The 25,036-nt window shown below is 39.6% G+C and overlaps 1 protein-coding gene across 4 annotated transcripts in view; it reads right to left on the minus strand.

The window, feature by feature from the left end:
* The window catches only part of MARCHF3 (membrane associated ring-CH-type finger 3), a 96,524-nt gene that overhangs the window by 10,225 nt on the left and 61,263 nt on the right, over nt 1-25,036 (minus strand). For 3 of the 4 annotated variants that reach the window (XM_005502793.3, XM_021288007.2, XM_021288006.2), the window contains 2 exons: nt 14,072-14,281; nt 1,858-9,020 (listed from right to left, as the gene is read on the minus strand). In XM_005502793.3, the coding sequence (XP_005502850.1) occupies nt 8,862-9,020; nt 14,072-14,281 (369 nt within the window). In that variant the 3' untranslated portion in view covers nt 1,858-8,861. Of the gene's footprint in view, nt 1-1,857; nt 9,021-14,071; nt 14,282-25,036 lie in introns of those variants that run through there. The other variant, XM_065045694.1, reaches the window with a different exon arrangement.

Below are 25,036 nucleotides of genomic sequence, written 5' to 3' on the forward strand. Positions count from 1 at the left end.
GAACCTGCAAAATGTCCAAGTAAATGTAACGGTGGCAAAGATTTCTTCTAAATAATGGGTAGTATAACTTCACATTGGGGAAAAATAATTATTTAGAGCTTTATTAAAACTCTGCATAACTGGTTTTCTGCATCAGCTTTGTTCATATGTTAATTCTCACTGGACTAACTTTTAATACATCGTAGAAATACTAGGCTGAGCAATTTAAGCATGGGACAGTAACAAATAGAAATGTAGAAATACTGTAAATAGTTATCTTCATCTTAGTCTAGAAAGAGTTTTAAATGCATGCCCAGAACTTTGGAAGTTGATTTGAGCTTTTTCTCTTGTTTTAGTCTTATGACCAATGTAAGACTTGTTAACATCTCTTTCATCTTGCAGAATTTCCATTTTTCTGGTGAAATACATGGTGATATTCCAACCATGTGCCAGCAGAAGATGGGGTATGGGGGGGTGGCAGGTGGCCAAGGGTTATGCAGATGGATGAGGATTAGGCAGATTGCTTCTTTTGACAGTAATGCTGCCTTAAACAAGTGTATTAAACCACAATGTAATACTTATTTTCCTGTTTATATTTGAATGTTTACATAGCATAAATATTTTCATGCCTTTTAAGCAGCACTCTGTATCCTCTAATGTTATGAATACTCTTCAACTTGATCTACATGAATAAAGGCTTTCTACTTGTTGTAGTGCCAGTATCTGTAGGCATATACCATATAAATGAACGTGTGTGTTGCACGAAGCAGTTAATTCCATTCCTCATTTGTTGTTTCCAAAATTAATAAGATGGGCTAGCAATGTATACCAGTAAAGACTTGATTAGGCCAGTTCGATAGGACTGTGTATCTCTCCAGTCAGTAGTAAAGAAAATAAAGTGCATGTAGGCATTGGGTACCTTATTCTTAATTCATTGTAGGAACCTGACACTATAATCAAGCATTCTTTGAAGCTTCGTAGAGCCTGCTTTTGTCACCAGGATGATGAACAGTGCTTCTTAGATGTGTGGAGCTAGGAGCTACTACTTGAAACTAATTTTCTCTATAAAGAGAAATTTTTACATTAGTCTTGCAAATATTCTGGTAAATCAGTGTGATGGATAACAATAGCAGAAATGTATTTCTGTAAACTAGCATAAAGAGCCTGGGGAAGCACAAATGACCTTTTTGGGGAGAGTGCGCACACACATATATTAATTTCAAATTTTAGAATGAAACATCCTACCACCAGGTGGAGATCTTACTATTCCAGTATTAAAAAAAACCACACACAAAAAAACAAAAACAAAAAACCAACCAACCAAAAAACCCACAAAGAAACAAACAAAACCAAAACTCTTTACACTTTCCTGCAAGTTCCATAATAACTTCTGAAAGTTTCTGCTTTATTGAACAGAATAGCTTTTCCCCATCTTCCCACATTGAAGTCCAGAGGTACATTTTGATGACTGCAAGGTAGGATGGACATTTCATTTCTGTACTAAAAACCACCAGTGTCATGGCTGTGGAGGGGTGGGCATTGTGCTGCTGTATGCAGCAAATGCACATTTTTATGGTATACTGGCTTTTCTTTCTCCTATCATACAATGCCTGTGAGAATTCTTGTTCCTGTTAGCTTGGAACTGCATTCCAAATATACCACCTCAGCTGTTGTGGTTATTGCCATGATCTGTACCAGTCTGGGTGAGAGAACACACACTGATGGATTTGGTAAAGGTATTTGACCACTGAAAAATGAACTTTCTGCATGCAATGTTATGCTAAGTGTGGTGTTGATGTTGTCTGGAGGTTGTTAGTCAGGTAGTGAGCTGGAGAAGCAGTGAACAATATCCAAGTTAGCTCTGTAGACATGTTCAACTTGTGATTAAATTTTTGGTAGGTCTTTTTATTACTACTGTTACAGTAATATTTAAGTTATTAATTTGTAATTATTTTTAGGTACATTTAGTCATTCCTATAGTTGGCAACAGATAAGGATTATCACCTGATACTGATCTGTTACTCAGTTGACAAGAAATACATATTGTATCATCCTCACAGGTAAAAACTGTTCAGTAACTTACTGCTTACAATTAGAAATACCAGAAATGTATCTGCTCAAATACATTAATTCCTGTGAAAACCAGAAAAACAATCTGTTCAGGGCACAAGTGTTGTGACTTGTACAGTGCTAGTATTGTAGGATGAACACTCTTGAGGCACAATATGTATTCCTCTCAGCTGGTCCTGTTACTGTAGAAGTTTGGGTTTTTTTTGTTGTTTGTTTTTTTGTCCACGGCAAAAGCAGCAAACTTGTAAACTGCATTTTTTATTTATATTGGACAAGTTCATTAATAAACCCCAGTGACTGTAGCCCTGTGGTACAAATTATTTTACACAGCATGGTCAGTTGTAGCCCTATGCTACAAACTCTGATACCTCTGACTTCTTTATCCCTGCTGTGTAAACCTATATTGTATTTGCCCAAGCACAGAGCAAAAATAAAGAGAAATTTATATGTAAGTAATGTAAATAACTTTTCAAGAGATTATTCTCATCTGCTTTTGCAAATGAAGCAATTTAAAATGCTAGTCTGAAATTTTCAAGGAGAAATTTAACTTGTATTGGTGTATCATTTTAATACTAATTTGAAGGATGCTGGAATGAAAAGGGTGTTTTATCTGGAAACTCCAACAAATTTATTAAAAAGTGCCTTTCATATTCATACTGCACTGTAAGCATAGATACTTCTAGTAGAAAATTTTTTTAAATGACAGCTGTTTTCGTAGAAATGGCCACATGGTAATTGACTAAGTATTTTTCTTCAGGCAAAAAAAATAAGTAGCTGATGGGGAATAAAAATTTTTAAAGCTCTTGTCCCTGATAGGACAACTAATTACTTACTGGTGATTTTTATAAAGAGAATGGAGGCTCTGAATGACGGATGTGAATGCTTACTTAGCCTTTCCTGGTATATGGTGATTAAGCTCAAGGAAACACTAGGACACTTAATGATTTATAATAATATGGTAGAAGTTATCTATTTTATCTCAGGTTTTTCTTAGTGTGCATTTGTTGCTCTGAGTCCTTTGCTAATCTCTGGTTTCCTTTATGTGTTTTTGTAAATACAGTATGTTCTTTGTGTGATTAACATTGAATAAGAAAAGCTACATTTGGTGGCATTATTGAAGGCACATTTCAGACTAAGCTGATTGCTTGATAGGATTTTCTACATATGAATTAATTTTTGAAAGTGAATTTTCATAGCAGGTTTGACTCTTGCATTTCAAGAACAAAATATGGGCAAGCAAGTCTGACCTTTTCTATAATGTTAAGTCTTAGAATGAAACTGTCATGTTGGTTTTCTCAGGCACTGTAGAATTTTGTTACTGAAGGTAGCATGTTTTGTTGTTTGTAGTGGCATAATGTCAACATTCATTCTGTCTTTTAACAAGTTTTATTTGGAAAGTGTTTTGTACACAATAGTTTGGAAAAATCACAATTAATTCTATAACTTTTCAACAAAGGAAGGAAAAAAGGTTTTGTAGCATTGCCACAATGAGGTTTAAGAGGCTCTCAGTAAAAATTTAGGAACTGAAAGCAACCACAGGTAGTAACAAACGTGGTAGCTGTTGGGAGATGCAACTCTTGATTTTTGAAAAAGCTTTCATATGTGGAAATTAGGTTTGAAATGTGGACTAACAGCAATGAATTCATATGCGGTGTGGTGTTATCAGTTATGTTACACACTATATAGCCATACTTTAGTCCTGCTTATGCACCTGCTAGGTATACATAAAGCTAGCAGCCTCTAGTGTACATTTTACCTTGTGTAATAGTTTTTAAAGATATTAGGTTGGCACAAAAAGAACTGCGGTTTTTGCATTGTTGAAATTTGCTGTGTGATATTGGACACGTTCTGAAATAAATCAACATTTTAATGTGCTTTTTCTTGCTTCATATTTTTCTGCAGGTTTGCAAAATAAGCAAAATAATTTGTTCATGAAATGCAACAGTCAAACCTGGCTTATTGCTTGCTGTTTATTTTATTTTATATTTATTTTATACTATGAAAATTATGTTGGACAAAAAGCAAAGTTGAGGGATTTTTTTTAATCAGAGTTCAAAATGGGTTGTAAAGCAGTGGAGACAACTTGCAACATGAACAAAGCATTTAGCCCAGGAATTTGTAAATGAGATGAGAGCCTGGAAGATGAGGAGCCTAGTGGCCAGCAAGTGGAAGTTGACAAGGACCAACTGAGAGCAGTCATCACAGCTGATCCTCTTACAACTACGTGAGAAGTTGCCAAAGAACTCAACATCAACCATTACACAGTCATTTGGCATTTAGAAGCAAATCGGAAAGGTGAAAGAGCTCGGTAAGTGGGGGCCTCATGAGCTGACCAAAAATAAAAACAAAAGAATAATTGTTTTGAAGTCATGTCTTCTCACTTTATGTAACAACAAAAATCATTTTTCAGTGAGATTGTGATGTGTCAAAAAGTGGATTTTATATGACAACCAGTGAAGACGAGTTGAGTGGTTGGACTGAGAAGAACTTCCAAAGTATGTCTCAGAGCCAGACTTGCACCAAAAATGGTCAATGTTAGTGTTTGGTGGTCTGCTGCCAGTCTGATGCACCACAGCTTTCAGAATCGCAGTGAAACCATTACACCTGAGAACTAAACTCAGCAAATTGATTAAATGCACTGAAAAATGCAGCACCTGCAGCTGGCATTGCTCAACAGAAAGGGCCCAGTTGTTCTCATTGACAACACCTGACCACATATTGCACAAAAGTTCGAATGCATTGGGCTATGAAGTTCTGCCTCATCTGCCATATTCACCTCACCCCTCACCAACCAACTTGTCAAGCATCTCAACAACTATTTGCAGAGAAAACACCTCCACAGTCAGGATGTGGAAAATGCTTTCCAAGAGTTCAGTAAATCCCAAGGCATGGATTTTTATGCTACAAGAATAAACAAACTTATTGGCAAAAATGCATTTATTGTAATGGTTCCTCTTTTGATTAATAAACATGTTTGAGCCTAGTTATAATGATTTAAAATTCACAGTCCAAAACAGTGATTACTTTTGCACCAACCTACTTTTGAATACCCCAAACCAGTATTTGGCAGTAAGTAGGCAATACACGCTTCTACTTGCAAGGAGAACACTTGTTTAATTAACCAGCTGTGTGTTACATAGAGCTTGGTCTCCTAAACAATAACAAATTAAGAGTTTAATTATTAACAGGGTGTTTGAATGGGAGAGCTTTTAGCTTGCTTTTAGTGCATGAGTGTTTCTTCCAATGGCTCTTCATCTCTCTCATGGTATCCATCACAGCAAAGACCAGCTGCACTGAGTTGACACATTGCCCTGTGTGACTTCCTACTGTGAAAGTGATGCAGAGCTGATTTTAATTAATGAAATGTAAAATGACACTTTGAAGTCTCAGTCTGGCAGAACTATGCAATTGAGTAAAGAGGAAAACAAGAAAACTAAAACCAAACCCCAAAAAATGGAAGTATTCCTTAATCCCACTTGTACCCTGACTTCCCTCCAGTCTACAGTATCTCTAAATCTCCAGTTACATCCTTTTCTATCAGTTTCTTCTACGCATTGAATGTGCTTCCCTGATTCTTCCCAAGTAATTCGTAGTGCTGCTTCCTCTTATTCTCCTTACGGCAAGAGGAAGTGAGGAGTCGCATAGCTTCCTGGTCTAAGATCTCACACCTTTTCAGCATCATCTTCTGAAATACCGCTACTTAAAGTTACTTTATTTTTGTCTTGTGTGTTGTTCTATATAATTTGATAGAGGCTATGCAGAAGTAGTAAAACTTCACTTTGCACTCACTTTTAACACTGATCTGTAGTTAAGACAGTGTATTGATATACAGTACACTGAGGATGGTGATCTCTGTTGTCATAAAATAGGATGTGAAAGGCAGGAACAAAATTATTATGTCTCCATCTTTTTAGACGGGTTTTTTTTTTTTGGGTGGCTCAAGTTGCTTTTATCACTTGCAGCTCAAAATACTGGTTTGAATACTGCTCCTTCTATGTAACTTCTCACATGGAAAAGGAATATAAATGGAAAGGCCACTGCATGAGAGGAAAGCATAATGTTGCTGAGAAGGAAAGTAAGATTCATTAAAAGAAAAACACACCTCCCCAATCATTTATTATTATTTTACTTTTCTTTTTTTGCTTAACTGGGAACTCTTTAAGGATAGCATAATAAAGATGTTATTGTACTGGCAGGAGATTTGCTAGCTGTAGCTACTGCTGCAAATAATCTTCCATGGCTATTCAGATGAAATTGAGTGTTGTTGCTGTTGTAGAATAGTTGTTGTAATGATCCAGTTCTAAAAGTGTTTACCAAAATTTGGACCTAATGTGGCAACAGCAGCCTCAAGTAATGAAACAACAATACTCATCAGGAAGAGCCTTCTGTCTGCAAGTCTGTAGTTCAGAACAAAAGTGGAAATAAGAACTGATATTGCCCACCTTCCTGTTCTTATATTTTAAGCAAAAACAAGGAAGAATATGAAGTGTGGGGTTTTTTCCCATGGGTTTAATGGAAAACACTAAGTGTGTGACTAGATAACTTCTGGCTTTTTTTTTTTTCTTGAGAAAATGCATGGGAGACTTCCTAGTGACTTCACCAGTCAGTTTTGCTGTACTTGTGCATCAAGCAGAGAAACTAGAGTAGTGATGTGTTTGCTAAACTGGACCATACTTTCTGGCTGCTCAAATATGCCTTCTTCAGATTAAATAAGGTGTCTTAAACAAAAAATTAAAATACCACAGATGAGCTGGGCCAAATCACTGCTCATCTGTGTGCATAAATCTTGCAACTTGATTTGAATAATTGTTTTGCTAGTTGCTACTTAGTTCTGTATCATCCTAATTTTTGTTTCATGAAACAGACCCAAGAACGGTACTTAAGTATGATCGTTCTTTTGTGGGGCAGCTTTCTGGGTTCTCTCTCAAGGCAGCAAAACTAGTAACAGAATTCTGAAGAAAGTTTACCTAAAGGAAAAGTGTATGCATTGAAACACTGTCTGACAGCGTTCTGACCCCACTAGACTTGCTTTGTGTCTGTACCACTGGCTAGTTTTCTTTTAACCTGGACCTCTGTACTTACCTGCATGTTCAGTCTTGTATCCAGATAGTTTGTTGCCTTTGAGAAGAGGTTTAAACAAAGCAAAACAAAACAAAACAAAACAAGGCACTACAGACTTAGTGACATCCACGTTTTAAGAATCTTGTATGGTTTTCTCCAGAAGAGAAGCAGGTATTCACTGCCAAACATACAACCAACCCCTGACCTTATAATGAGTAGAGATCATTATTTTCTTAAACATCTTGGCTCGCTGTGAGACCAATTTTATGTCTGAATAAGGATGGTATTGCTTTATACAGGTAGTTGAGTCTTATCCCCATTAAATTTGACAATTACAAAGAATACTATTACATGACTACAGCTAGACTGGTCCAAAGACAGAATAAAGAAGCTAACAGATTGGGGTTTGTGTACTAAGCTTTTTTATCCTATAGTGTACACACAACATCAAATAAGTTATTGTCTGATGGTAAACACCAATATACTTCGAACTATCCAAATCATAAATTATTGGCCCCCTTGTTATGTGTTACTTTTTCTTATCAGTTCCTGCGGAGTGTGGAAAACAAAGCACATGTTGACATTGCCATCTATGCATATTTTTAAAAAATCCATCTATGCAAAGGGACTATGAATAAATTTCTAGCAGCATTTGTCAATGAAATTCTGTGTAGTTCTGTAAAATAAATCTCTTTGCATAAGTGTATGTCTCTTCTGAGAGTGAAGAAATGCTGAATGAATTTTGCATAAAGCCAATGGATAATACCACCCAGGAATAAAGTCTAGTCATTACACTCCAAATTCACTTTGGTCACCATAGTAGGCTGTGTATTATATCTTTTAAAAAGTGCCTTAGTGCTGCAATGAGAGGTCAGGGTTTACATCCACTGCTAAATCTGGCTGTCCAGCTGAAATGCTAATTTTTATGCAAGACAAGTTCCTAAAATATGTCTAATTATCTCATGTATGCAGAATTTTTGCTTATAAAAGTCAGTTCTACAAATGCAGTTAAATTCAGCTTAGTGTAAATGCAGAGTAAATTGGCTAAGTATGAATTCACACCAGCAGAATGTGGTGCCTAGTTTGTTGCTTCTGAGTGGAAAAATGTACTTTTTTTTACCTGAGTGCTATGCACTGGAATACTTTCAAACAGGAAGATTACTGCAGTTTGTGTAATTTCTTTTGCACATGCTAAATTTATTACTGAAGATCCAATTGGAACTTGCCTGCCAAATAGGAAACATAGAAGATTGTCTTCTAATCACTTCATAGTGTTTAAATAATATGGCAACTTGTAAAACTCATTACGCACAAATTTAATAATCAAAAATATTGGCACAAGGAGACTTCAAATAAAATCAAATGGGGGAATGCCATTGCTGTGCTTCAGGAAACAAACAACACCAGTTACTGTCTGGCTGCCTAAAAAAATGACACTGTAGGAACAAGGAATTATAAAAACAAAGCACTTTTAAAACCTGTTTTCCATTGCTAGTTATCATAGTGTAATATTTTGAACAATAAAAAAGTTTGCATCGCTTGATGTTGCAAATATTAACATCAGTTTGTAAATTCCATACAGTATCTGCTAAATAAACAAGTTTGGCAGAGTAGCAAATATCATGATTGCAGCATCCAGTGATCGCTTCCTCTACAGAGTCTGTAAATCAGAACAGCTCACTCCTGGTTCTGGACGGAGTCTGACACGAGTGAGGTCTGAGGATAATACTTTCAGTGCAGAACTACTCTCATCAAACGATTGTCTCTTTCGAGTTCCTTTTGAGGTACTGCAGGCCCAGCAGGGACTGGTGGCTGGAGGGGATGTTGGCACACTTTGGGGCCAGGAGTATCACCCGCTGATTGGTCCGACGCCATTCGTTGTATAACCTGCAGTGATACCTAAAGGATACCTGGGGAGAGATGAGATATGCACTGTGTTTAGAGTCACTGCTGTCCTCCAAGGAATCAGCTGCAGTTTGGAGGGAAATGCCTTCGATTTGAAGAAAAAAGCTGATAAGCAGCCTGATGGAGTGGGAGAAAAATGGGCAAAAAGTGGTGGGCAAAGGTGAGACCCAGATGGCCTGTACCCCAGGTGGCCACAGGAGAGAAGAAAAGAAGCCTGGACCCTACTTCATGCTGTTGCTGACCTCTCATTCCCTTTTTTGTAATGTGAAAAATCAGACATGTTGCCTCTGTCATTCCTAGGAACTAGAAGTGTTGGCAGCCACTTAGAGTGACTTTGGGGTACTATCACCTTGGTTTTAATCTGACAAATAATGCAATTCTCACCATGGTGAAGGCCTGCAGGTAACTAAACTGTGTGCAAACACAGGGTCATATGTTCTACCTTGTAATGCTTTATTGCTCAACACATCAAGAATGCACAGAGGCCACAACGTAAGACATCCCTTGACGTGTGTATCTCAATTTAATTGTCTCTGAATTTCTTTTTTATTGTTACCAGCTAACCAGTTTCAACCTTGGCATGGTTCTGCTAATAGTGGAAAAGAAATGACTGCTTGCTATGGATATACAAGATAGCTTGACTATATATATGTATATATATAATAGTTTATTGCTTATTTTAGTGACAGCCAAGTGTAGTGAAAGTTATGTCTGTGTAAGATGACCTACACATGCAGGTTTTAAAAAAACCAACCAAACAAAACAAAACAGCACCACACACAAAAAAACCCAACCAAACAAACAAAACAACAACAAAATCCACAACCATACACACACAAAGCCTCTGTAAACTGGCTTAGGACCTCTTTGGGGTGAAATGTGCCATACGACAATTTTTGTATTCTTGAGCTATAGGCAGGAGGGACCCACACAGTGAGCACAGGAGGAACGTTGTCTTGTCAGCTGCTCTGTCTTCACTTGGAGCTGGTCATTTGTCACTGATTTTTATGCACCAGTGCTAATTCTACTCAGAGGGCAGAGGGTGCCATGGAAGCTGGAGGTAACATGCTTGGTTTGTGCTGACTGCAGAGAAGCAGCTGTGTGTGCTGCTGTCAAAGGGGCTGCGCTGCTGCCTCTTCCACCCTACAGCAATGACAGGCTGGCTACCAGTCAGGTATGGAGGGGTATTAAGTAATAAATGTGCCTGTGAATGTATCCTCCAAAACCCTTTCCTCGTTGCAAAACTGGTGCTTTTAACTAAATAAATTATTTATCTTCCTGTAAAATCTTTCTAGGAACAAAAAAATACTTGTGTTTTTTTTTGTTTTTTGTTTTCCTAATTATATCTTTATAGAGCTGTCTGCTGTTAACAAAGGAAACCCACAGAGCTTTTGTTCACTAAGCAGTTGCCCAAAGACAGTTCTTCCAACAGATGAACTGATTCCCCACCTCTCAATATCATCTGCCCCCCCCGTGAAGGTAAAGCAGCCTGCATCTTCCTTTCTCTGGAACATTGTATATGAAAGAACATGAGAAACGTCTTTTAAAAAGGCACTGCAGTATCAGCAGAAATAATGTGTTAGAAGGAGGAGGGGAAGAAAAAAACACAAAACAAACAAACACAAACCAACACCTGCAAAGACTAATGCCATGCAAAATGCTTCAGGGGAGTGAGCTAGAATTTAGGTTGTTTTCAAGTAGCATTGCCTGAGACTCTTTGAGGAATGGCTGCACTGTTAAGGCAGGGTTTAACTGCTTGTTTGCTTAAGGCATTTTCACAGGATATCCTGTGAATTAAGTTGGACAGCTTGTTTACAATGGGTTCTTGCCTGGAGGCAGTTTCCAAGTGATGTCAGCTACTGAATTTCAGCAGAGCTATAGTTAGTCACTCTAAGCTGTTACACTGGATGCAAAACGCTTGAGATGCTGAAAAAAGGCCAGATTTACGTTTTTCCTTGGCACGCTAAACTCCTTTGTTAGCCTTTTCGAAAGGCTATCAAGAGGGGGGTCTACCTTTCTAACTTTGAACTAATATTGGCTAACCTTTGCTTTAAACCAGCAGTTATGTTATATTAGAAGCTGCAGGGCTAAATCCTGTTGTGCTCCAACCTGCTATTTGATCTTACTGGAATGAAGATATCCTGCGTGCAAGAGAAAGCAGAGTGTGGCCCTAAATTCTTAGATTAAATAGCAATCTCCATTTTGTGTCTGAAGCTTCCTTGGGAGTAGCATTTTGTGTGTGTCTGTGTGTGTGTGTGTCTGTGTGTACATCGGTTATAATAGTTAAATACAGAGGAAATTCAACAGCATTTCAGGGATAACTTGGCTGTTTTAGGGGATGGGATAAAACACATCCTGGATGCTAAAAATAGCATCTCACATTCCCTGCTCACTGGGATAACCGTGGTGTGTATGTAATCTATAAGCCAGCTTTTGCCTCCAGAGAAAACAAGCTGATTTATTGGAAAGGAAATGAAGTTTTAGTCTTCTTAATTTTCGCAGGACCTAAAGGAGCATTATATCACGTGTGTAATTTACCCCACAGCACTCAATATATTCCCCAAGCAGTCATAACCAAGCAAGCAAGCAGTACAGGACTCTCCCATTTCTGAAAATTAAAGGGCAGATGCTGCCGAAGCACTTGATGGTGTGTACGGGTCCACTCCTTGCTGCATGGCAAGGGAATTGTGGAGCCTCCCAAGGCAAATACAGGCTGGGGCTTTCATACGTGAGTGATGGATCACAGGTCGTTTAGCAGAGAGTGGGCACGTTTTCCACATGTAGGGTGCTCTGTGCCATTTGTAAAGTAGTTACTTTAAATCTCTGCCTAGACTTTGCAAATTTGCTGTCTGAGAAAGTACACAATAGCACTGTCACTCAAGCCTGTTGACTTTATCTGCAGATATACTTAAAACTGCTCATAACTCTTCCATCAAGTACTAATGCTGTAAGAGCAATGACTGCACCTTCTGTACTGAGATGAGAGCCTGAGAGTCCTTCCCACCATGTCCCACTGCTCTGCCCATGGAATTAACCCCATGCTGAACATGAGGGGTCACTCTGCCCTGAAAACCTTCCTGCATCCCCTTTACTGATAACCACAGTGTTTCATCAGCCCATCCATCTCCTACTGGTCTGAATAAGAGTTTAGAGTGGAGTTGTTACATCTTCTACAACTTAGTGGACATTAAACATGCTGTATTTCAATTAAATCAACCAAGGTATGCATTTACATCAGGCTCACTATCGCATATTCTCCAAGTGCTGGTAACACATTTCTCTCTAGGCTTTTGAAGGGCTATAAGTTATAAAGTGAATAGAAGGGATTTTTGCCACCTAAAATGCAAACAAAATAGACTGTGTTAGGACTACAGTTGAGACGCTGCAGAAGTCTTAATGAGTAAGGTCAGATGTGCCCGTGTGTTACAGGTAATTAAATTCAACTACTTAGCCAGACTACCATTTCCAACTTCCAGCCATTTTGGTGCTCGTGAATTTTGTAAATTAGGTAAATAGGACAGCATTTGGGTTTCTAAGGAAATTTGAATGAAATTACTCTGCTTGAACACCTGACAGACGTGTCTACACAGTACTGCAGTAAAGACAAGTGCCACCTCACTGCTGGAATAAAAGGCCATCCTGTCAAAGGGGAGTGCTGCTGCTTCACAGAAAATGGGAGCAGAAACAAAAAAAAAAAAAAAAAGAGAAGCTACAGAAGGCTGAGGTAAAACTTCTGAGTTTTCCTTACTGTTGTGTGCTGCTAAAATGAGCCTGCAGTCCTCTATGGATGAGACAAGGTTTTGTTGTTACGAATGAGGTAAATGAGATGTTAACTTCGATAGCTTTCTTGGGGCTAGTCCTTCAGTAGTGTGGGGCTTTTGTGCTTCCCCCCACCTCCCCTCTTCTGTGGTTACTCTAGGCTCAGGACTGGGGTTTTATGCAGTGGGCTATCTCTAGTAATGCGCTTCTTAAAGTGCCACCTCCTCAGCAGCTCACACAGACCAAAAGGGGCTGGAAGGTGTCAGACAAAGGGTATGTGGCCATACCCACCAAGGGGAGAGCTCGGTGCTGGCCCTGTGGCACCAGTGGCCATGCCAGCACCACAGGCAGGGTGGCCTTGCCCCGACTCAGGGCAGCACAAGCTCAGATGAGCTTTTCCTCTCACAGCAGCACAGCTTTGCACCATCGCCCAAGCATCACCCTGTCTGTGTGGATGCTCCCTATCTGCAGTTGCTGTTCTGTTCTTCTTCCCTCACCAGAACTAAAGGTGTGAAATGTCACACTCAACAGCAACATAAAGTTTTCAGTGAATTGCTAGACCACAGCTGGATAAACAGGTATTTTGGCACCTGTTCTCTGGGTTCCCTTTATTTCTGCTGGGCCAACTGTTTGTTGGGTGTGCTGGAGCCAGGAACTGTTCTCAGATTAATAACTTAGCACAGAACAAGTGGCTTTCAGGGTGGATTGGCATGCAAGTGACAGCACACTTTGGTGGAGGATGGGAGTAAGGCAGCGATTTAATCTGCACTGCAAAGGCAGTAACATTTCCACAGACCTGGGTGTGAGGTGTGCTCTTCCGTGGACTTCCCACTGTGCCATGAGGAATGGGGAAAGCATGCAGTGCACCCACTTCCAAGCCTTTTGAATTGTGAAATGGGCCAGATGTTTTATTAGAATTAAATCTGAATGCCCTGTGTCAGCAAGGTTGTTCCCCTGAAGCTTTTTCTGTGCACCGTGCCTTCACCTTTTGCACATTATCTTTGATGAAATTCCCTCCTGTAGCATCTGTCTTGAACTCTTCTGTGTTATTTCCTTGTCACCTCTGGTGTTTGGGATTTGGGAATTTCTGATCCCAAAGGCAATCTGTCTTTCTGGTTTTCCAGAGAATTTGTATGATGTTTGACAAAAAAGTTTTTTTTCAGATATAACTTAAATTTATCAGTACAGAAGGTAAATAAGCAGTGCTTTGTACCCACTCTACAGCACTCGCAGTAATTAATTTTCTGATTTGTTCTTTCCCATATTCCTGTGAGTTGAATAGAAAACCAATACTTACCAGGGTCCAAAAGAGGTAAATAGTGAAGAGTGCGACAGTGAGTGCAATAAGGCCAGCAGCTTCCAGCCTACTACTAAAGTGCAGATGGTCCACTGCTCCCCGTAGACACAACCAGCCCGAGATGGTGGCCAGTGGAGTGATAAACAAGAAACACACCATGTCTCCAAAGAGAGTCCGTTTCTCATGCTGCGGGCCTGGGTTCCTCAGCCACTGCAGGCAAAATGCAGACAAAGAAGTGTCAGTACAGGGAGGATGTTCTACCTGAGACAAGCTGCTTGCTTGTAAAACACAGACCTGCTATTTTGAGGGGGAAACCTGGACCACACACAGGATGTGGCTTTGGCTGTCCCTAGAGAGCTCCCCTCTGAACTTCACTGTTTCCGATGCGCACCTCTAGCCATGTGTACCTACCACATCATTTATCAAGATGCTGTAAAAGCTGCCTTGAGAAGGAAAAGTGTTTTGCATAGTGCAGCCCCTGGCATTCGGCTGCTGAACTATTTGAGAAACTCCCTTCTTAATGTGGAAAGAATCATAGGCTCACCTGAAAACTCGAGAGTGCAGAAAGCATTTGTTAATATTTCATATGCTATTTTAAGATTTTTTTTTATTTACATTCTGCTTGTAGTATTGGCAAAGCCATTTTCAACTTGCCTTCAATATCCACATGCAAGCAAAGTTGAATGCACACAAAGTACTTTTATTTAGAGTGTATTAGTCTTGCAGAACAGAGTGAAGCCAACTGCCTCAGCGAAGGCTGATGGAACAGCTATCAAGCCCACACACCCATGTTTCTATTAACAAGATTTTGATGACAGAGGTGAAAGAAGGTCAGTACACTGAAACCTTTTAATAAAAAAAACCTCCTCGGTCAAGTCAATGTGTAAAGAGGAATACTACCAACCCATGCAATTTTTGGTCTTTGAGCATGTAACTGTATGCACGGTACTAGCAAGGACAGTAAATACTTCCTACTGTGGCAGCTGGGAACCCCAGCCAGCCTGGGAGCTGCAGTACTGCCCCAGCATGCAAACACACCATACACCGTGCAGGCTGAGAGCACCGTGCAAGCTAGTGAACACTTCTCGTCTAGTTATCCTACCCTGTATTATTCACAGACCTAACTTGTCTTTTCCCACTTTGCTCATGCCATGAAAACAAATACAGCATTATCTCTCCACCTTCATGTGGGGTAAAACAACACTCAAGAAATGGAGTGCAACAGATAGTCACTCATCTGACACTAGCAGAAAGACAAATTAGTAGACAAGTTTGCCTCAGCCTCACCATCTCTCAGATGGAAATAATAAATTATGTACTTCACATAATTTCTGTGAGCTTTAACTTCAACACGTTAGTTCAGCAGCCTAAGATAAATTTTCACGGATGAACCAGGTATTCAGGAGAACACAAAAATATGGTCATAAACATTTTTTACAGGATGTATGCTTTTAATTTGCTTGAATACTTTTAAAATTCCAAGGAAGTGGGAGGTGTTTTGTAACTGCTGTGTACTACTATAAGCAGAAAATTTTAAGGGAAGACACTACTCAGTATTGTCTTTTTCCTTTTCAAGCAGTGTCTTAACGTCAAGATTATTTAAAATACCAGAATGCTGGGTGTGGTGGGTTCACCTCAACCAGCAGCTGAAGTTACATTTGGTTGCCTATCATCAGTTGGTAGGACTGATGGAAACCTTCACCTTGTTCAATTTCCACAAATCCTTGTAATGCAAAACCACTGGGAAAATGAGAGGAACTGAAAGTACCTGGTAGTGGAGATTTGCTTTTAAAGGTGTCTGTGAAAAGGTTTTGTGAAAAGTATTTGTTTAAAAGCTGACCTGCAAGAGAACTGCTGAGTGCCCACACTTCTTCTTTGATCTCAATGGGAATTGCAGATGTTCACCACTTTCCCAGGGCAGACCCTAAAATGCCAATATCTCCTTATCTCAATGCCTTGTGGTGACTGTGCCCCCTGTAACTGGGTAGTGAAGAACACACTACAACATTTCAGAACCCATTTAGAAGAAGCTGCCTTCTCAAATACCAGTCTGTTGTGATCTATTTGGCATCTGTGCAGCTCAGCTAGTGCAAGAAATACTGTTTACTGATCTGAGTGAGAAGGAAGAACAGCAATAATACATACCTGTGAGGAGGCACAGACATTAAGGCATGTGTTGTCATCTCTGTCCTATGACTTTCAGAAGACACAATACAATGCACTTGAATTAAGACAACATTTTATGGTGTGCCATCTAACCCAATTGAAAGTCTGAGCAGACAAAAATCGTGTGAGACCGCTTCGCAGGCTGATGGCTCCCCACACTCCTTACATCCCGTCTGACTCATGTGAACAAAGCATCAAACCCAAGCAATTCAGATATTAAATGAGGCCAAGAGAGACAAGAGTAGTATTAAATAATAAATAAACCCCTCACCATTCTACAGTCTAATAAAGCTGGAGAAGTTTTGTTAGCTAGTTCTGAAGCAGAAGTTAAAAGTAATGAATAAGTAATTTCAATGGCTATATGGATTTCACTCATAGCACTTATTTTTCTCCTGAAGTGGTACACGTGTTTTTAAATCTGCTTCTGTTTAGATTCTAGGTTTCAGTCTTTTGCTTTGGCAATGTGCACTGTCAAGCTACTTTATAGCTAAAAAGCCAAGTCAGTAAACCATTTTGTGAAACTGAAACTCACAGAATGATCCCAAAAAAAGTGCTGAGCTGATTAATTAGCGTGGCAGTACAGTAAGGACTACCCTCCTGCCAAAGAACAAGATGTAAGGCCAGATGCAACTGTCAGATCTGCACTACAGTACTCTGAAATCTGTCCTATTAAAATGTGTCAATGTGCTAAATTATTTCTGCAATAAATTGAGACTCCCACAGTAATAATTTCCATTTTGGGGAAAAAAAAAGAAGTCATAAAAAGGGTCATATTTGAAGCAAAATGTTGGCCTGCCTGGTAAAGCAACTATTTTATCAAGTGCTATCTAAAAGTGAACAGTGATTCTTGTTCCTGATACACAGATGGAAAGTCAGAGTAACAAGACATGAATTGACTTTAGCAATGGTAGCAAGCACGCATTCAACAACAGGTAAGTGCAACACCTGATGCACAACCCAATATTGGCTCATGACAGACACAAGCAAAGAAACCCTGTTCCTGGAGACTAATACACACCTGATGAGAATCCAGCCCCTCGAAGAAAGGTGGGGTGCCACCTTGTCCCTCACAGTGACACATACCAAACAGAGATCTGCTCAGAAGCAAAAGACCCCGCAAACCCTGAGCTAAAGGCTGTGGCTGCATGATCTCCTGCTCCCCCAGCTGCACATGCCATCCCTTGGCACTGCTCCAGCATGGGGGTCCTCTGCTGAGCCAGGCTCAGCTAAACCAAGCAGGTGTTGCTGACATGACCCAGACCATCCATGCTGGAGAACAGGCACTTCCCACAGGGCAGCTGCAGCCATCGGTCTGGTCAGGGTACCATCTTCAGCCACACGTCACTTCGCTCAGCAAACATATGCCTGAGCCTGCAGGCAGTGGCACAAGCTACACAGACACATGCTGTCGTGCTCAGACAGGATCGCTTCAAAGGAAAAACAGAGCATCAAGAAAACAAAAGCCCACACCACAAGAAGGGACTTTACAAGTTTGATTCAATTACCCCAGCAGAGTCATGCTCTAAATGCATCTTTGCGGTGGCCAGAAGATGGGAGAACTGAAGTGCGACACTGATGAAGGAGAAGTGCTATTTAAGCTAATGGACAATGTTGGCTTAAGAGCAAAGGGATAATAGTTGGCCATAAATAAATTTAGGGTAAGAATCAGAAAAAAATTCCCATCCCTCAGAGGATCCAGCTTTGGAACAGCCTCTCAAGGAGAGCAGGATAGCCTAAAACCCCCAAAGCTGAGACAGCTTTATGAAGGAACTTGCTTACATTTTGGAAGGGATTTTTTAATGTACTGAATTTGAGATGAGAAAAACACTGTTAATACATCCAAGTCTCCTTCACCTCACCAGGTAATACACATACAAGATTTGTTGCAGTTCCTTCACAAAGCAGAGTTGAATTTAAATTATGATCTGCCCTAGAAAGATTAAATTGAGCTCTTGGAGAGAGTCTCCAAGCTTCCTTTAACTGAATGCAAACACTATTGCTCAGGAACTCAATGTAGATTTGTCACAGTCTCTGGGAGACTTTTGGTCTATGAGCCCACTACTGGCTTCCAAAATTTTACCTGATACTTAAAACTGCACATGGAACCAGAACTGTGAAACTGTCCAAAATCCCCTTTCAGTGCAAATGTACAGAGATGTTTATTTGATATTGCCAAATAACCTGAAACTTCAGGCTCCTGACATGAGCAAATCATCTCAGTTTTCTTTTAACCATTTTACTTCATCCTGCCTAAGCAAACCTAATTGGAGACTGGAGACCCGCTCAGCTGAAAGGTGAGACAGGCTGAGGCATCTCCACCACGAGCCAGCAAAGTGAAGCCTTACATCTGGACAAGGAAATCATCAGAACAAGCAGCAGTGGAGGACCAGAACACCCTTGAGGGCCTCAGATGGGGAATTTATATAGCCGAACCAAAATGAGCTGCCAGCAGAAACCTACTGCAAAACGTCTCCACAAATCTGAGCTGCTTTACCACTGCCGAAGGCCAAATCCTTAAGTGCTCACCTCCACAGCCTAACTTCAACTAGACGGCTCACAAATGCTAAGCAAAGTTATGTGCACAGTATTTTCCAGATCAGATCCTAAGGCTACAACCTGTTTCTACTGGAAAGCCCTTTTTAGTTCACTGCATTTTCCTTGGATTTTACATAAATGTTGCTGGAGTTACACCAGCAGCAAAGAAGATTCCACAGAGTATAAAGAAAATCCATCACACCGCTTTTTAGGTAAAGGTATTTAAATTGTCATGACATTTGAAGCTGGGCAGAAAAGACAGAAAGGAATAGTCTTCCCTAAATGTGTTTCTCTTTGAACTAAAAATAGCTTATTACACATCAAACATATTAATTCATTTCATTCTTTTCACACTGATAGCTCCGTAGTGAATCTTCATGAATACAAGAAAAACTGCTGGCAATTATTGTCATTTCTGGTTTCACGCCAACAGTAGCCAAAGGGAGCATTTTGCCTTGGGCTTTAAGCAAAGCAAGACTGATATTGCCTCTTCTTTTAGTGTTTCTCTGGAATGAAGGACATTTTTAAGGACCAAGAGGACCATTTATTGGCCAAAAAAAACCCAAACCCAGAAACATCCGAATAGTTTTTTTCAAATACTTTTTTACTTCAAATGTTTTAACCTTTTTCAGTGAAATATTTTGAAACTTATCTTAACCACATGTAACTCAAAATACAGTCTCCCACACCAGAATAATATGTATGTCTGTTTTCAGTGCAATTAAACATTTTGGGGGACTGGAAACTTTTCTAGGTTAATTTTTTGCCAAGGAAAACGAACATTTGACAGTTACCTTTTAGTTGAAAAAATATTTACATATCAGGTTTTGGGTTTTCTGCTTAGATCAAACATTCAGTTACTAGCACAGTGTTATTGTCTTTAGTGGGTCCTCTAAGAAAGGCCATGGTGACAGTTCGCAAAGATGCTCCTTTGGTGCCAGAGATAGAGGCCTGTCTATTCAACAAGCAGAAACTAAACTATTTGATCTCTGCAACTTTATCATGCTAATGATATGGCCTCTTTTTAACTGAGTCTGCTCTTACTTAAGTTTTATGCTTATTTTAACTCAAGTTCCAGGGAATATTTTAATTGTGGATGTCTGAATGAGCCAAATGTACTTTTTGAAAAGGGAAAATAATTTCATTTGCATGTTTTTGTAACTGGAAATAATACATTATTCATTGTGAGGGTGGTGTATTATATGCTTTTTTTTTTTCTTTTGTAAAAAGAATAAACCACAGTGCAGGTAGGAACCAAGCCGAGGTGTCAGGCAAGTGTAAGGAGAGCACTGCAGACTGGTGCTATCACACCACAACTGAATTTGCAATCTAGAACGTGGGTGGTTTGCCAGCTGTAGAACAGGAGTTTGATATAATATGTTCCACCAAGTAGCAATAATACAGTGGCTGGTATATGTCATATTCAGTTTCTGGATTATACAACTTCAATGTCTATCTGATAGTGAAAACAATAGAACTTGCTAAATTTCACTATAAATATCATGACATTTCTTGCAAGTTTAATTAAACAACATTATATTCCTTAACATTACTCTGGCTTACTGCTATTCTGTTGTCCTGTTATCCACTTCTAATTTGTATTATTTCAGTTGATGCTTGTAACAGGCAAAAAGATTTCAAGATATGTCAAGAAAAAAGATTTTGTGGAACTCTGGGAGAAGCAGCATTTCCTTCTATCTTTCTAATGTATATTTTTTAATAATCTATGTTTTCCTTTTATTTTTAAAGCTACTTCTGTTTTAGAATGTATTCCAAACTGGGCAGACAAATGGATGCATTCAAGAAAATCAATTAACAAAAAATCACATTTTTCATTTTAAATCAAAAGCAAAACACATTTGCTATTGGCAACATGTATTTCAACACACCGGAAATGTCCTGATCTACAAGTCCAAATATATGGAAACTAAAGACATGATCTCCATAAAGACAGATACAATAAAACTTCTTATCTTAGCACTTTTTTTTCCTCAGAAAAAGGAAACTTTGACTGGCTCCTATTGGTGGTAGGAAAAGCTACCAGCAGGACAGAGATGCTAATCAGGTAGTTTAGAACTATGATAGAATCAGGATGTCCAAAGAGTCGTCACCAATACCATAATCTAAAACAAAAATAGCTGTACCTTTGAAAACACAGCATCTTCCTTCATCTTGCTAGTTCTTAAAGAACAGCATTTGGCCTTTGCTAAAGAAGCTATTTTCTCTCCCACTGTTCAGTTACTTTCTCCTGGAAACTTTCCTCGACCATTTTTACCCTTGATTGCTGGTCCTTTAAATTTAAGAAAGAACAGCTACAGATATGAAGGTTTGAAGGCATAATCTGTTCACTGATAAGTACTTTTTGCCTTTTTTTTTTTTTTTTTGGCACAGGGTGGGTAACTTTGGTTTGTATTTTTGTTGTCAGTACTATGAGAAAAATTTGTTACCGGAAAAAGTTAAGCACTGCACCAGAACTCTTCTGTGAAGAACATAAAACTACTATTTAATTTCTCTTTAAAGGACAGAGAATAGCTTGTTTTGGTCTTTGGATTTTGCCTCGTCAGGAATGAATGAAGTAGGGTATTCCAGGTGTAGAAGGTGTGTCTTGAAGAGGCTATGTTTTAAAAACGTATGTGCTGGGGAGTTAATTATTTATTTTTGTAATTGTTTCTTTAACTCAGTCAATACTTCTAGTGGAAATCTACATGGCTGCTCTAAATTCTCCCTGTGTGGCTTGGGTCTCAAGGGTAGCATTTTTGTAGCTGGAGACAACTAGGTACAAAAGCATCTCCATCACTTTGCTCCTTTTACTTTGCCCTTTTAAGGTCAAGAAAGGAGGGAGGACATGCTTAATTTATCTGCTCCCAGCCCTAATGTGCCGCACTGACAGCTACAGCTCCTCCAAACACAGAGTGATTAAAGTTTTCCTTCTTGGTGACTATGCCGAGTCACCATTTGCCTTCTGGCTTTAAGAGTGATCCCTCTACAAATTACACGCAGCAAATCTGGTGACTCTTCATTGCAGTAATTTAATGCTAACGACTTACTTCACTGATTAGTGGGGAGAAAAAATAAGTTAAAAAAATCCCAACAGATAAAACCAGCATGACTCAAAAGTCTTGCGCAAAAAGTAAATTCATATTTCAGTGTAAGACGTCTGCCAGTTTTAAATTGTAATGTAAGCTCATCTTGACTACTTCATGCATAGATACAGGTCTTAAGGTTTTTTTTAAAAATTATTTTTATTTTCTAGCATGAGCTCAACAACCAGCAACAGACTGGGAAAAATTGAAGTTAATTTCTGCCCAATATTGTGATGATTATCTTGACTTTATTTTTTCTCCTAGTCATGCTGTTTTGCTTATGAGTTTTATATTGTTAATTAAGTACTTTCTTTTTGTTTGGAAAAAAAAAAAAAAGGAACCAAGAGATACCAAATCCTGCTTGGTTTAAAACACGTAAATAACTTACAAGCAATACAAGTTTGACTGATATGGTCTCATAGTGTTCCTATACCATATTTATGTTGTAGCTGGTTATTTTCTAACAACATTTTATTGCACATAAATACATTTGCATTGCCACGATTTTTGTCTGTTTCTGTACTAAGCCAAGTGGAAGCAACACAGCTGCAACACAGAAATTGAAATTAAGATGATATATAATACTCACATAAAGCTTGCCTCAAAAACATAGCAACAGCATCTACATGAAAAATATCATAAATTTCTAAAGTGGATTTATTTCTGTGGATTGGCTGCATTAAAAAAGCAGCTTATATAGAAGAGGAAGCTCTATAAAAGCCACCAACTCAGTCTCCTGCAGTTTGATTTCACTGTGTTTGTTTTGAGATCCTTCCAGGTGTGGCACAAGGAACATCAGATCTACACACATCAACCACCATATTACAGACTTTTCTTTCTTCTGGTATCTAGAGTTTCTGCTGGTTCAGCCTGGGTCATCTGTGTCAGGGTGTCACCGGCAGCGGGTGACTGAGACAAGGGAGAGAGAAGCAGGGCTGCTCAGCAGCAGCTGCTTTTTCCTTTGAGATGCACCGTCCCTGGGCGCACTCATGGTGAGACATCATGTGCCCAAGCATGTGTTCTGCACACCCCTAATTTCCAGCAGACTGTACAGGGGTGTTGTACATCAAGCATATGGTAGAACAGGTGGGTTCAGACCTTGCCTGTTCTTCTTTAATGTAATTTTGCTGTATCATGAGCCCTGGGACTGAGGGGAATGTCCATGTTCTGGTAATTTGTAAAAGGACAACGTATTCCAGAGTCCTGGAAAATAGCTCCTTTAAACAGACTGTAGGGCTGTGGGCATCTCCAAAGAATCCCCTTATCTGAAGGAGAACCTTTGAAATCAGGCAAAATGGCTGGACTTGCTCTGCTGATGCCCACCAAGTGCCTCTAATAGCATCATGTTGTCTAGCAAAAATGTGACTCCAAAGATGCTACAGAAAGCTTATGCTCCAGTAGATTATGTCTGATTTATGTCGGTAGCTTGTATTTTATGTGCCAGAGCTTGCTGGATGCTCTCCAGAAGGGAGACAAACAAAGGACTCGGTGATCATATGTATGAAAAAAACTCTTTTTCTACCATCCACCTCTTGCACCTTTACAACAACACATCACATTATCTCCAGTGCAGCTGCTGTGAACAAGTTCATGAGTGACTGAGAAATACGTCCCAGGTCTCAATGGAGAAGCTGAGGAGCACCAGTTCCGGCTCTGAGCAGAAGTCCCACCAGAAGGATGGTCATCTCGAGGGAGCGTGACAGTTCCCAGTTAGCTTAGCCCATAAGCAAGGCAGTGTAAATGCTGGAAGTCAGGTTGTGGCATGAGGGGGTCCTGCACTTACCTGCAGTACATTAGCCAAAATTAACAAAATTAACAAAATCTGTGAATGCTTAACAGAAAGCAGCTCTTACTGACAACTGTAAAATCACACAGAGCACATTTGCCATGTGTAGGCCAAAAGTACGGAGAGAAGGAACTGTAAAGGACGTTACACTTCTTTTTGCTGCCCAACCTTTGACAAACAACCGTGGAGGAGGAGAAATGTGCATTCCCTGGTGTGTGGTTCTTTGACTTAACAAAGGACAAGTCACAGAGCTCCTCCACCCAAGGTAGCAGCAGGCAAAAGACATAAATAGTGGATGGCAATGAAAAAAACACTTTCCTTGAACATCGAAGGAGGTGTTCATCCCCACCATAATGCCTGATTCATGACTCAGGAACACAATTCTTCTGGGGGAAATAATCCCAGTTTAAAAAAAAGCAGTGGACTAAGAATGTCTGAAGCTTCACAAATGCAATGTTGAGAGGACAGATCTGCCTGACAGACTGTACTACCATTTTCTGCCTCTCTGATGGGGTTTTGGGCATCAAACAGTTAGCAGATTGTACATTTTGTGATAGATGTTTCTCCCCCAGACAACAAAAACATGTCCTGTGGTACAGATAAGGAGACGTCCCCCATTAGAAGCATAGTTTGAAACTCAGTTGACCAGAGAGAAGATTATGATGGAGAAAAGATACAAAGGATAAAAGATGAAATGGAGGTCAAAATGCATGTTATTTTTCCTTTGCTTTTCCTTAAAAAATGAATCCAGGAAAAGAAACAGGCTGCTCTGCACAACAAAAGCTGAGGAGAGAAAGCAAAGGTGAGCTCCCTGAATTTTTGCATCCTACACATGATGTACACAGGAGGCAGGATATAATTGCAGATATGTCCCTTTTATCTGAGCTACACATCTCCTGTTGAGTGCATGGGCCCACATCCTTCGTGTGAACATGGGCAACTGCTTAAAAGAAGGCAAAAAGCCATCTTGTAACTAACTTTTATGGAACACTTGTTTTCATCTCATGATGAACTCAAGACAAACTATCAACAGAGCAGCAATGGTGGGAAAAATGCTATGGGCTCACTAGTATGTTCTGATCAAATCATGAAGCACAGCAAAAATGTCTCTGCTGCTTCCATAGTGATGTACCCAGGGGAGGAAGGAATATGGCTAAACAACCATCCATGCCATCTATGGCTCACTTCATTTCAAGCCCACTCCTTCTGCAGCCTCTCCTGGGTGCTAACACCAGGACTGAAGTCAGATATGACATTTCTAGATGAAGCAAGTGAAGTGTCTCTGTTTCTTTTGAGATTTCCTTCATATCCATGGCTAAACTGCTACGAAGCAATGCTCAATCCAGTGGAGGGATGAGGAAAAGACATAAAACTGTGTTCTCTTCTTTATTTTTG

Source organism: Columba livia, chromosome Z (genome assembly GCF_036013475.1).
Source record: "Columba livia isolate bColLiv1 breed racing homer chromosome Z, bColLiv1.pat.W.v2, whole genome shotgun sequence".
NCBI classification, from domain to species: Eukaryota; Metazoa; Chordata; class Aves; order Columbiformes; family Columbidae; genus Columba; species Columba livia.